General features: G+C 45.7%; 1 protein-coding gene across 30 annotated transcripts in view; it reads left to right on the top strand.

Moving 5' to 3' along the window:
- Positions 1–14,111, top strand: part of dlg1a (discs large MAGUK scaffold protein 1a) — a 173,168-nt gene that overhangs the window by 156,571 nt on the left and 2,486 nt on the right. For 10 of the 30 annotated variants that reach the window (XM_088621248.1, XM_088621039.1, XM_088621024.1 and 7 more), the window contains 8 exons: positions 1,994–2,060; positions 6,560–6,659; positions 8,624–8,665; positions 9,912–9,962; positions 10,867–10,968; positions 12,160–12,332; positions 13,021–13,130; positions 13,700–13,791. In XM_088621248.1, the coding sequence (XP_088477374.1) occupies positions 1,994–2,060; positions 6,560–6,659; positions 8,624–8,665; positions 9,912–9,962; positions 10,867–10,968; positions 12,160–12,332; positions 13,021–13,130; positions 13,700–13,791 (737 nt within the window). Of the gene's footprint in view, positions 1–1,993; positions 2,061–6,559; positions 6,660–7,104; positions 7,139–8,623; positions 8,666–9,911; positions 9,963–10,866; positions 10,969–12,159; positions 12,333–13,020; positions 13,131–13,699; positions 13,792–14,111 lie in introns of all 30 variants that reach the window. The other 20 variants (XM_088621081.1, XM_088621070.1, XM_088621147.1 and 17 more) reach the window with 5 other exon arrangements.

The following is a 14,111-nucleotide window of genomic DNA, read 5'->3' as shown; positions in this document are numbered from 1 at the left end:
ACACCCTCTGCTCCAGAAGATTTGTTTGTGAGCTGAAGTTCTGTATGCTTTCTAGAAGGCTGTCATAGAACATTTTGGAATGATCCTTAATAGGTCTTTATAAGCACAGAGCATGTAAGTTTTTATTTTGATTAGTAGTTACAGGCTCTGAAGAAAATTATTTTAATTTTCAAAGAGAATTACTGTTCAAAATGGAGACCTGCATGCTGTGTCTGTTGCCCTGGAGTTCTGTTTGCCAGTAAGATATTTCTCCTGGAAGATTTATCCCTGTGCCTGTTGAGTTTTTTCATCTCACCAGGAAATGTGAATGTATATATTAAATTATATCCTGTAATCTGTTACATATTAAAATATCTCTATATTGTTTAATTTTAAAATGTATGTTTGTAATTTTGTTTTTAACTGTTACTTTTACATCTAGTTGTGCAGGAAAGTTTTACTTTTTCTAATTTCTGATTAAGGTACCTACTGCTCCTTCCTATGTTCTTGTCCTCCAGTATTTGTTACATTAGGCTTAAAATTGTTCTGTATGGAGATTAGTCAGCAAAATACCATTAAAGTGAACTGCCACACTTCAGGAAAAATCCTGTTTAAAAAAAAAAAGCCAATCTACGTTGTAAACTGCTGTCCTCATGTCCTTTTTACAAATAATTCCTGGACAAGTGACCTGGTCTCTGATGTCTTCTGGGAGTAAGGTTTCTCTTGGAATCAGGGCTGGGTAGTGTTAGATCTAAGGGATTCTCATACGGTTGCTACTGTACATACAGCAAGATTTATTCAGATATCTCGTCTGTTACCGGAGTAATTCAGACTGCTGAATTTCATTCTCAGGTTATTTATTATTTTGGCTCTATATTGAACTAAAGATCTGCTTTTCATTTTTTTTAATAAAAAATCCTTGAGCAATTTAAGGTTTATACAGTTAAGTGACAAGACACCCCAGCTTGTTAGGACCTTGAATCTGCTAAAAGTTTCTTGGCCCAGTTAAGGTTCGGGTCGGAGTGCGGCAGACTCTGGGACGGACAGTCATGGTCTAGTAGACACCAGGAGCGCAGAGGCCTGTTGGGAGACGATGTTGTTGCTGTGCTTTTTCTCCGCGCGGCTGTAGAAGGCACTGAGGGGCTCTGGGCCTCAAAGCCACAGGGCCTCCACACAGAGCTCTGCTGTCCTCGGCCTCATCAAAGGTCACCCCTTGCCACCCAGCCCATCAGCTCGCGTAACAACCCCTTTGATCTGGCACCAACAGGAAAAGGTTAGAGAGAAATGGTTCTGAAAGGAAGAGACGATTGACTTCTTTTTTTTTCTTTCCCCATCCTGGTTTTAATGTGAGTGCTATTTTTCACCGCTTTGGTCTGGCTCTTCAGTAATCAAAAAGCTGCAGAAGCACTAATGTCAACCTTTATCTTCCAATTACTGGCACGTGATGATGTTGTACAGCAAAGGGTGCTATTTTGAATGAGATTGTAGCACTCAATCAACAGCATATCCATGCTCGCAAATATGGATCTTTGCAGAATGATTTATGGTGGTTTTTCATGAGTGCAGGCACTGGGGGGGGAGGTGCAGCAGTCTGAATAAAAACTTGAGATGTCTCGAATGAAAATTGCTTTTCACAGCGTGCGATTGCCGTGTAGATATTTTCGGAACCCATACAAAAATACAGAAGCAGTTTCTTTATTTTGCATTGCTTTTCTCTTCCTTGAGGATTTGAAATGATGTTCATTGATAACGGGAAGGGGCCCAATTGAGCACTTCGCTGGCTTTGGCATGTTAACTTATGGCTCTGGTGAAGAAGGGGTTGAAGCAATAGATTTCCTGCATTTATTGGTTCGACAAAGTAGGGATGGTGCATTTTTAATAAAGTGTGCATGCTTATTCAGACTACCCGGGCTCAAAGCAATAAACAGTATTTCATGAAATGGTCTGCCGAGATGGCGTGGTCTGACCCAGAAGAGCGGCAGCCTGTAAGGCTTTCCCTGATTTCTCCCGACAGGGTGGAGAAGAAGGAAAGAGCGAGGCTGAAGACGGTGAAATTCAATTCCAAGTCCAGAGACAAAGGGGTAAGTGCAGCACCTTCCTCACGATTCACCTTGTGCAGGAGACCTCGCGGATGTGTGGTCTGCGGTTTGTCACTTAATGCAGCTGTCTGAAGTGTAATTGTGTGAGCAGTGAGACTTCACAGCTTTGTTTTTTTAATGTGTCGGGATGTTGGCCCACCAGCTTGTTTCCAGCTGGTTTAATTTAAAGTACTGACAGAACCTTCATGTTCACCTGATCGAAGCTCACATTTACATTTGCCAAAGGCAAAGAGTGGAAGAATTAGCTGCAAAACGTTGAGAAAATACGAGAGGTTTTTGCCAGGTAAAAGCTATTTTAAGTTTTTAGAAATGTTTTTAGAACATTGAGTTTACTTCTTTTGTCTCTGCTGTTGGTTAGTGAGTGTCATTTCCAGTTATTGGATGAGATAGTCACCTAGGAATTTACTTTTGTCCTGTTTTATATGAAAAGCGTTAACTTGGAAAATACATTTTCAATTAAATTAATATTTGTGTTACATTAGGAGGTTCATTTTGTTACTAGATTGTTTTTATATACTGATGGAGAAAAGAAACGCAACACCTGCTCCTCCACACTCTGGCCCTCCTGTCTGCGTGGGACAGGCTGAAGAGTGACTCGTCCGTGAGGAGGACCTGATGCCACTGCTGACGAGTCCATCAGAGCCTCTGTCTGGCCCAAGCCAGTTGGGTGTGATGTCTAGGAGTTGTGAGCAGAGGGCCTCTGACAGCTCGCCTTGCTCTCAGGCCAGCTGCATGGAGCCTCACTGTCCTGTCACTGATGTGGGCATTGTGTCTGCCAGCAGTTTCAGCAGCAGTTCGGGTGGCAGATCTGAAACGATCTCTTAGATGGACCAGTCTGATGTATCGGCCCTACTCTGGTGTGGTCACTCGAGGGCAACTGGATCTTGGATGGTCATTTGTCCTGCCAGTCTGCTGAAACCTTCTCTGCAGTCGGGACACAGTGGAGCGGCTCACTCCATAGTGTCTGGCAATGCTGGAACATGACATGCCTGCCTGCAGCATGCCAGTGGCCCTCTCCCTGGCTTCTGGTGACGTTCTAGGCATTATGGGATGCACAGAAAACTGACTAAGTGTGGCCTTTTTCTTGCAGTGACCTAAGCTTTGAATTAAGGCCTTTTTAAAAGTGACCGATCAGGCATTGTTCCACCTGGACCTTGTTGGGTAAAAGTGCACCTAACGAGCTTTCGTGTGATTGGCGAGTTGCAATGCCTCACTGCACAAGAGGGCTTAAAACAAATTGACAACTTTTTGTGAAAGTGCATAAGCTATGACTATAGTATTCTCATTCCAGAAAATGTTGCGTTTCTTTTTTCCCCATCAGTATATGTTTTTATTTAGTTGTGGGCTGCTTTATGAAAACACAAGAAAATTATTTTCCTAAAATCGCATTGGAACCTAAGAATTACATGTGAATGCACTGGAATGTGTCCAAGGCAACCTTCAGAAATTGTTAAAAAGTTGTATTCTGAAATGTGGTGGTTTTTCTCAGTGTGAAACTCCGATATTGTCAAGCAGCACTAAACGTCATCATTCTGCGAATGTCTTATTCCTCCGACTGTATTAAAAATACTAATATGTGACCCTAGTGAAAGCTGCTCGATGTGCCTTGAGCCGGTTAACAGCATGTTTTGATGACTTTTCCACGGTTCCTGTGGCCCGTGTTCCTGTACTCAAAATTAACTCTAAAATCTGAACTGTTAGTCCTGTTCTCCCATTGCGTGTCCTGACACGACACGAAACTGCATGAAACATTGAGTGGGGAAAAAAATACGCTTGCCATTGATGTAGAACTGATTGTAACACCTGCATCCCGCTGTTCTTGTTTCCAGCAAAACAGTGCATGCAAGGTTGTCTTTCTCCTGTCCTTCATTTTCAGCAGCTTCTTTTTCCTCTCACATTATAGAGATGCCCGTGTATACACACATACATACAGTATAAACACGCATATAGACAGTAGAAAAGCTTGAGCTGCCCCAGCATTTTACTGTGGTTTGTACTGGGATTATCAGATAGCTCTGGTCCCAGTAAGCAAGTCGAACGTGTTTGTCCACTCTCTCATTAGCTGCTTAATGACCTGTGGAAACTGCTGGACAGGAGCCCCTCTGCTCCAGGATCTGAGGCCAGTGTGTGTTTTAAAAACCTCTGCAGAGCAGTTAGAGAGCCTGGCAGTAAAAGAAGGCCTGCTGTCATTGCTAGCTTAAGCTTGTGTGTCTGGCCTTTTACAAGGACAATTTGGTGCTTTAAAATGATCAATGGCCCAGTGGTTGTAGCTTCTCAGCAGTGCTTTGACTTTCCACCAAAGTTTAAAGCACCTGTTCGTATTTCTTAGCCTGAAATGTACTGTACTGTAGTTGTGATGATAATCAAACCTCCCAGATCTGGGCGACTGAGAAGATTGTGAAGGACACTGGTTTTCATTGGGGTAACATTAAATGAAATCCTTTACATCTTAGAATCACTTGGGTTGTTCGAAGAAATATTCTTCTGCTGGTTTAGTAAGCAGAATGCGCAGCCGAACATATTTGAATGAGCGGCCCTCCTGTTGCTTGGCCTATATCACTGGCTTTTATCAGCCCCCCTTGGCCATTCAATCAGGTATAATTGGCCATAAGGTACCTTTGTGCAGTACAGGCGTAGGTTTTGAAATAAGCATGGCCATTGTCAGGGTTTTAAGTTAATTATTTTTGTGTTGGTGGGGAGTAGACCAGTTGAGCTTTTTTTAAATCAAACAGTTTTGTTTGTATTTAAGAAAAAACATCTTTGGTTGGAATCCATCTTCGTCCAAACTGACACTAACATCTCTTTATACTCCACTTTTCACACTGTTGACTTCTGCCTGGGTTTGCGAAAGCACTGTTGCCCTGGGCTTCATACTAAACCGCTAACAGAGCCCCAGGGGCGGCCTGAGCTCGTGCCCCTCCTCACCCTCTCAGACCTTCACAGCCTGCTTTGCACCCTCTGGGTCTGGCGTTTCCGTATGTCCTGTCTTTTTTTATTTCACCTGACCAACATGCTTTCTTGTGTGTAGAAAGCCTAGATCCATTTCACCTACGGAGCTGACTCTGCTGCCATTTTTGAAAAAGAAATTGCATCTCTGACTGAAAAAAGTCGGAAGTGCAGCAGTCTTCCTGATTGGCCTACGTGTATTGATTTTAGCTCGAGCTTAAACGGCAAAAAAAAAGCTTTGAAATCGTTTTAAACAACATGCAAATAATTGTGAGAATGGAAAGGTCTCTGTGCTTGTATCCTCCCCCTGCCTGCACTCCTGACATTGCTCCAGCTGATCCTCAAGCTGCAGTTCAGACAGGCCTCTCTACATTCTGAAGTGTTTTTTCCTTCATGTCACGTGATGAAAGTAACACGCAAAGGGCTCCAGAGTGGCTCAGCACGCTAAGGCACTTGCTATAGCCGTCATGAGTTCCAGTCTGGATCACGTCAGTAGCCCAGTGTGACCAGAATGCCCCAGCTGGGAGTGTACAGTTGGCTCCCGGTGAAACGGCACCCCCTGCGGGCTCGTGTTCACCTCGACGAGCCACACACCTCTCATCTGATCGGTGCCGAGCCTCCTGTGCATCGCTGCGCAGCTCATATCCCATCACAAGACGACGAGCTGCCCACCCTTTGTCATTCACCCTGTGCGGGTACAGAGGTCATTCCCATGAGCCAAGACGTGAAAACACCCTTGGCAACTCCAAATTGTGGTGGCACATCATAAATTAATTAGAGCGTCTTAGCTTAGAGGCATTGTTGACAAAGGAGCTGTTTGACAGGCAGCATTTGGCACATTGAATGGGTTTCAGGTATAGGGTGCCAGTCAGTGTCCCCTCTAAGATGTGCGCGCACACAGGTTATGAAATCAGAGCACATAGGGAATTGAACTGCGCACAAAAAAAAAAATTCCAAAAAAATGATGGTAAAACAAACACGGTCATCACTTGAAAAATGCTAAATTGGCCACGAGACTGACTGCGAGAGGCCCAACTTGGCTGTGTGCATCATTATTGCTACTTGATAATTGATCTCTATATACAGTTTTACATTCACTCAATTTAGTGCGCACAAGTTTTTGTCACTGGGGGGAAGAATTCGCACCACTCTGAATTTTTGCGCACACAGGCCAAAAATTAGGGGGAACGTTACTCCTCCTGCCCTCTTGCCCCCAGCGCGTTTCCCAGTGGTAACCCTCCTGGGTTCCAGTTCAGCTTGAGGCCCAGGCCGTCCCCACGTCCTCCCACAGCGCGGGCTGTTGCTCCCGCCGGAGCAGGGAGACTGGGAAGTGGCCCACGGAGTGCAGCGGGGGGGGATACTGGCACGGGGGTGGTATCCGGTCAGGATGGCTCCTCTCCTGCCCTTCCGCGTGGCACCGCCGCCCAGCGGGGATGGCACCAGAGTCGGCGCCCGGAGAGCGGCGGGGCGGGGCTGTGGTTCACACGGACATCAGACACACCTTCTTGTTTTGCCCCCTTCCTTCTCTTCCTCAGCAGTCATTCAATGACAAGCGTAAAAAGAACCTCTTTTCCCGAAAGTTCCCTTTCTACAAGAACAAGGACCAGAGCGAGCAGGAAACGAGTGATCTCGACCGTAAGTAACCAGTTTTAAAAAACAAAGGGGGACTCGTGCGCGCGTTGCAGGTCAGGGCCAGCGCACGGGAACAGCTTGTTACCACGGAGACGGCCGGGCAGCCGCAACAGGTGGAGGCATCAGCAGTGTCTCCCTAGCGGCCCCCCACCCCCCCCCCCCCCCCCAACTGCGGTTTTGCTCAACAAGAGCAGAACGTCTTTCCATCAGAGCTAAAACCCTGATTGGATTCGGAATTGGGCTGCAATTCCAATTCCTCCCTGTTTTTCTTCATTTCCTCCTCGTGCTATCCCTGACTGGCGTTTCCAGTGTCCCCCGTCCTTCCGCCCTTTTGCGAGAGCCTGTCCGTGCCCGTCTCCGGAGGTAGAGACCCTCATTATGTTCCAGTAACAAATCTTCTTTGTGATTGTTTTCCCTGTTTGCTTGCTCTCTGCCGGCTACTTCCCAGGAGATCCCAGACGACATGGGATCAAAGGGCCTGAGTAAGTTCTCCTGTTTAATCCTAGGCTGCTCCTTCGCACCAAATCTTCCCCTTTTTTTTTGTTGGTTTTGGAGGAATTTTTGGACTACATGTCATTTTCCGTCATTTTTCCACCTGTTTTTTTGGGGGGAGGGAGAACTTTCCTCTAGACCCTCATCCTTAATTCTTCATCACCTTATTTGAACGGTGTTTTTCTTTAGAGCCCTGGACATACAGTAGGTCCCACATTCGCTTTCAATACCATTGCATCAATCTGGAGAGCAGCTGGGGCTTACTCTCAACACAGCGCAGGACGTGCCTGAAAAGCCCAGTTCAATCTGAAGACGATGTGTACAACAGCCTTTTCATGGCACTGCAACTGGGTTTGAGATGAACAGCTGATTCAGAGACAGAATAACGAGCTTAATTGTGAACCAGTAGCTGCACATTATTCCATGGCTACAGAATCCCTATTGTTTCAGAACAGCCAAGGACATATAGCGCTAAATTGGTCAAGAAAATTGATGGCTGCTTTTATTGCAACTGCTGTTTCTGTCAGCAGAATAGATGCAATTTGTATTTCATACCTGCACTGCATCAGTTTAAAATATTATATTTTTATATGCGGCCCAAGCATCATGTTCTAATGTTCTGTCCCCCGAAATGGTGATCAGTAGGGGATAAAGACAGATACTGCATATACTACGTTTGTTCGATATCTGCTCTATAAAAAGAGTACATTTTGAAACTGGATCCTTTATAAAAACCTCTTGCTTCTATAATTCCCTCATTGAAAATATGCATTGCAAATCTTATCACTACAGGACCTTTGTGCTAAAAAAACGGTTCAAAATCCCAGTATTGGTTGTATCCCAGTGGTGTGCCGCCTTCGGTTCAGTAGCTGATTTTCTCAGTGCAGACCTGCTGAAACAGCAGTCATTCTCAGCTGTGTCCCTATTAAACTTTCTCAGCATCTAACCAGGGCTTTGTAGTCTTTAAATGTTTAATGCGCCGTGACTGTGGAAGATCCTTGAGGAGGCATTAGGGTTTGCTGCAGGATCATTAACCACGAGCCAAATGTGTGGGTTTAGGCTGAGGTTTTCACTTTTTATAGGGATAATTTTCGAAAAAATAGTAGGTATTATTCTATGATTATACAGGGATCTCTTTAGTATTCATTGAACACCATTTTAATATCACTAAAAGCAATAAAGGTTACAGATTTGTTGTGGTAGCGTGGGGTGCAAGAGAGATCATCACCTCCAGACTCCGGTCTCTTTTCAGAACAGTCTCGAACCCCCTCACGCAGACAAACTTCTTGGTCTGTAGGCAGCTCTCTGAAACACAGCCTCCTCAAGCATCTTTGCAGTCCGCTTTTTGATCCATTGTGTTTTTCTGTTTGTATTCCTTCATAGTGGGCACAGTTTCTTCCTCTGTAGATAGCCCCTGTGGCAGCAGTGTGTGACTGTCTGTGCTGGTGCTTACCCTCCCTTTGTTGTGATTTCAGAGCATGTAACCTCTAATGCCAGCGATAGTGAAAGTAGTTACCGTAAGTCTGTGTTCCCTTTATTTTATACCTTCCGTTTTGTTTTTCATTTGTTTCTAGATTTTTTGCAAAGGGAAAAAATCATTTTCTACTGTTGCTTTCCTAGTCGCTAGAGTGTTGTACCATAACTAACTCATGTGTCTCCAAAAGCACGTGTATCTCTCCCAGATGTTTCAGGCACAGTCAGCATCTCCCACCCCCTGAAATCTGGGGTCCCCCGCCAGCACAGGAGTTTCTTGGGAGGGGAACTTGTAAACTGTGGGAATTCATACAGGATAGCTCCTTCCAGTGAATTGTTAGCAATCAAGTGCAATAAAAAAAATTCACAGTGTGTTTCACCGCGGATCTATTCGTCTCTGTCATTGTGATGTCCCTCTCATTGATTTAAAACAAAATTGACAATTTGTCATATTTCTATTGACCACATTATGAAATAATTTGTGTAGATTTTCATTTATCTGACCCAACTACACTAGAAGCCTGCTTGTCCAGCAAGTAATATATCATTTAATTGTTTTGTCTTTAATTCCAGTGAAAACTAAGATGCATCATTCTTTTCCTGTTGATGTTGTATCCCATAAGATTTGTTTCATCAAGCGTTTGCAGGGTTGACATTTTAAACTGGCAGTATATAGTTTACAACAAACCAAGAAATAAGTCTGACTTTTACAGATTTTGTAGCATTTTAGATGTCCATCAGAAGGCGTCTTCATGTTTAATTTAATGTGATTTATCTTGACAATCTTTCTAGTAAATTTTGCATTCTAATATAAATGACACATCACACATCATAAAGGCGATCTGTTACTCTGTTGAGTGTAGCCAGCTCCCAGTACTGTGCAGCCTAAAGAAAGCTATGTGAAATGGAAGGTATTGCTACTAGAAATCTCATCGGACGTAGCAATATGTATTTCAAGTTAAAAGGCCGTGCTTGTTAAACCAAGTTATCCCCGCCCAGAGCTCTGAGACAGAGCAGATTGGAGTGCTGACAGTGGCATCTGCTGTGCGTGCTCACAGCCTGGCGGCTGGCTGTTATTTTCTTTAGACAGGTTTCCAGAAGAGATTTTTCTAAGGCAGTGGTTGTTAATGGGAGTTAGGAGAGGGCCTCACCAGCAAGGAGACACGGTACATATGTCTATAAACACAGACTAGCCCGTATCAATCTGATCAACATCTGCTGATACTCTGTATTTTTTATGATTGTCTTTTTTTCCCTCAACTTTTGCTTCTGTGCGTTCATTTCGGACAGGTGGACAGGAGGAATACGTGCTGTCGTATGAATCCGTCGTCCAGCAGGAAGGTGAGATGGTGTGTGTGTTTGCAAGCGTGGATGTTGAGATTCCCTCACTTATTACAGTGAGCAGCTTAGGCATTGAGATAATTCCTATTTGGGGGGGAGCAACACCATGCCCAACACTGAGTGAGCACAAACACAGCAGTGTTGGGTCATTTAGCAAGCTGGACATGATGAAGGCACTCATGCAGGGAGCTGAAACTTGCACCACAGGCGTGGGTGTCGTATGAGTGTTCTGCTGTACTCAGGGTTTTGTGTGATTGGTTTTAAAAATGCAGGGCTTTTAATTTGATAATGGTCTGCATTTCCAAAGGCTGGAACTGGTGCAGTGAGCCCTGTTAAATGCAACCTTGTGCTCATCTGCAGTTCACCACAGAGCTTCCACAACACAAACTCAATGTAATGTTCTCAGATGTAAATATTGTACATATTAAATTGTCTTTGAGCTGCTTTCATCTATATGCCGAGAATTTTTAATCAAATACAGGTAAAATCCAAAATGAACCAACTCCTAGTTTTACTGACCTCTGACAGCTCAGTCTGTTGTAAGGAGTGTGTATGAATTCCTTCAGGCATGTCTAGCAATTATGGGTCTGGGGCTCAGTTAACGATAGATGTGTACTCTGCGTTTCTACTCAGCAGTATGTGGCTTTTTCAAGCCTCCTGCGTCAACAGGTTTTCTCACCTCGTCATACATACTTTATTATAAGAAATTGGTCACTTTCATGTAAGGGCAGTGTGTTTAACCCTCCTGCAGTCATCCAGGTTGTTTTCTTTGCCTTTTCTGTTTTTGTCTTTTATTTCTAATCTGTTCATCAAACCTTATGTCCTTATTACAAAATGAACAGTGTGGTTTGGTCTGAACAAATGGTGAAAAGGTTGTAGAATAGTTTCTGGTGTTTCTTCTCAGTGAACTACACCCGTCCGGTGATTGTGCTGGGTCCCATGAAAGACAGAATAAATGACGACCTTATCTCTGAGTTCCCCGATAAATTTGGATCCTGCGTCCCACGTGAGTATTAAATATCCCAGCAGTAAGTACTGAGGGGACAGTCTTATCTCCTCTCATAGCATCAAGGAGAAGCAGGGAGGACATTATTGAGGTCCCAGGTAGTCAGTTATTGGTGATAAAAGGAAAGAGCTTTGTTGTAGGAGTCTGTGCTGTTTACTCTGTCTTTGGTAAACTAAATTTGACCTTATCTTAATGGGGGACACACAGCCCGTACTGAACTCGTGGAGGAAGCTGAATGTTTTATTGCTGCCCAAGTAAGATTTAAAAATCTTTCACCGCGTGTAGACCTGGGGTTAAAATTAAAAGAATTCTATCTTTTAAAATGTGAGGCACTGTAAACTTAAACAATGACGCATAGGTCTTGAGGCAGCCTCGGCCATGACTCCTGGAGAAAGAGATTGTTACTCAGCTCCTCGGTAACCTCACACTTGCCTCCAGACGGCCCATCCAGCGGGATTCTCTTCCAGTTCCCCTCTCGCATCCATCGGCTGCAGAGCCTTCTGGAGTTGAGCATCGTGGCTCTTTAAATGCTATTCTGGTGCAAATTAACACCGCTGGCCCGTTCCTCCCCTGTGCTCCGTGCCGAAGACTCGCTTCAATCTGATTCCGGGTACAATGCTTACAGCTGATTCATCCATAGGCCCTGCTGTCGAGGAGGGCAGTACAAGACCGTTCAGCTCTCGAGGGATGGGGTTGATCTGCCTGGTTTTTAATCATTCCCAGCGTCTGGCTTAGAGCTTTTCATCCCAACGAGGATGCAAATATTTACACGCAGGTTGGGAACCGCTTTACCCCTGCAGCAGTTCCCACCTGCCTGGTGCGAATCAGGTGGAGAGGTCAATTGACCAGCAGCTGAATTAACCAGGACTGTACAACCCCAGAGTGGTCTTCAGCCAGGACACCGGGGTGAACAGCCCTATTTTGATCTGTCGTGACCATGTAATCAGGACCTCAGTTCCACATCTCATCTGAAGGTGGCACCTGCTACAGCAGAGTGTCGCTGGTCACAAAGGGTCATTGATGGGGAAATTCTGGTCCGGGGGGAGGAGCACCCCCTGCTGGTCCGCCAACGCCGCCTGTCACGGCGGCCGCCCGGTTCTCTTGAGAGGTCTCTCGCCCCTGTCCCTGCCGGGCCCAGCCTTGCTCCAGTCTCCCGCTGCCGCCTTTAACACGCGCCTGTACCTTTCCCAGACACAACCAGACCAAAGCGCGACTACGAGGTCGACGGGAGGGACTACCACTTCGTGACGTCGCGAGAGCAGATGGAGAAGGACATTCAGGATCACAAGTTCATCGAAGCCGGCCAGTACAACAACCACCTGTACGGCACCAGCGTCCAGTCGGTGCGGGAGGTGGCAGAAAAGGTGGGGGGCGAGACCCATTTTGCTTAGTCGCTCTGCGTCGTTCAGAGCAGTTCGTAATGCAGCTCCTGGCAGCCCGCTTACAGAGGCGACAGACGTCTGGCCTCAGTTTGGCCCTTGTGACTCCTGCTGTCGCTGGGGCCTGTTCAGCAGGTGTGGCTGAAACCATGGTGACTGAAACTGCACTGTCATCAGCATCACAGAGCGGGCCGGGGTGCTCACTCAGCTCTGGTCCTCTCAGAAAGACTTGCCTCTCGTTATCGCCCTCCTTAGTAATGCTTCTCCGCCAGGTTCTTCACAGGCCAGGCTGGATAATTTTACATTTTTCCTGACGATGCGAGTGCTGTTTATGAGTCATAAACTCGTGTGAAACTGGGTTCCGCAGACAAATCAGTTTACCCTGCTGCTCGCCCTCGAAATTAAGGCAAGTGGAGGAAAAAATAAGCAATAGGGCATGAATGAGGTGGTGTTTTCTTTTTTTAATCTATTTTATGTCTTGATGCACGTGTAGCAAAGTGAAGAGGCTGGCAGTATGGGTGGACCTGACTGATGTTTGAAAGCAAATGATCTAAGGTGTTCCTTTCAGCTTTCAGTTAAGAGTTACAATGAGGCAGGAGCTCTGTAGCCAGTGCAGCGTTATATCACTGAGCTGTGTTGAACTGATGACTGTCTCTCCTCCCCCCTTCCTCAGGGCAAGCACTGCATCCTGGATGTGTCTGGCAATGCCATCAAGAGGCTGCAGATTGCACAGTTGTATCCAATTGCTGTTTTCATTAAACCAAAATCGGTGGAAAATATAATGTGAGTAAAGATAAACAACGAGGGTAAACTGAGTTTTTCAAGCTTTTCTTTGCAGAGTTTTGAGCTTGCTGCTTCTAGATTGTGTGCTAATCCCAATATTTTGGTATCTGCAAACTTTACTAGTATATTAATTGTTGCATAATCTAGGTCACTGGTGTAAAACATAAACAAAACAGCAGAAGGCCTAATACACATCCCAGTAGTACTTCACTAATTCCTGCCCTGCACCAATCTTAAGGCACTCATTAGTGCCCTCTAGTTCCTGTCCATTTACTGGCTCTAAATCCACACATGCGTTACCTTGCGTGTCTTAAGGTTTGCAATTTAGTACAAATTCATGAGCTCATTTAGCTCATGTCTGCTTGCTGCCCAGATGTGAGGCTGCAAGTGTCCTTTGGTGATTGCACAGTTATTTTTAATGTTTTGTAGTAAGCCCAGCCAAGCCTGTTGGTTGAGGACTGGCGAGATTAGACCCAAGGTGTTGGGGGTGGGGGTGCTGTCTGTATCTGATTGGCCCTTGCCGGGAGGGGGGGCCGTGTTTGACTCCGCCTCTGTGTCCCCGCCCCCAGGGAGATGAACAAGAGGCTGACGGAGGAGCAGGGCCGCAAGACCTTCGACCGAGCCACCAAGCTGGAGCAGGAGTTCACCGAGCACTTCACAGGTGTGTGCGCTGCGCCGGGCCGCCTGCTGTGTACCCTGCCTGTGAAACCCAGGAGACCTGCCCCCTTACTGGGGCACTGGCTGGGACACGTCCAGCTCCCTAAACTCAGACGAAGGGGAGTTTGAGCTTCAGGCGTTCTTTTGCTAGTGGCATTGAAGGGACCTCCTTGATGCACTGTGTCAGCAGAACTGTGAACCCCTACACTGTTAATAGCACAGTAATCGTTTGAATAGTCAGTGTTCCCCCGAGCTCTGCGAATACCGGGTCTCCTTGCTTTGGTCTTGTCATTGTACAGTAGCTCCTCTCTAACCAGTGATAGT

This window comes from Lepisosteus platostomus, chromosome 2, assembly GCF_059453375.1.
Source record: "Lepisosteus platostomus isolate fLepPlt1 chromosome 2, fLepPlt1.hap1, whole genome shotgun sequence".
Taxonomy (NCBI): Eukaryota; Metazoa; Chordata; class Actinopteri; order Semionotiformes; family Lepisosteidae; genus Lepisosteus; species Lepisosteus platostomus.
Note: the sequence above shows the minus strand (reverse complement) of the source record. Positions and strands in the feature narration are given on the sequence as shown.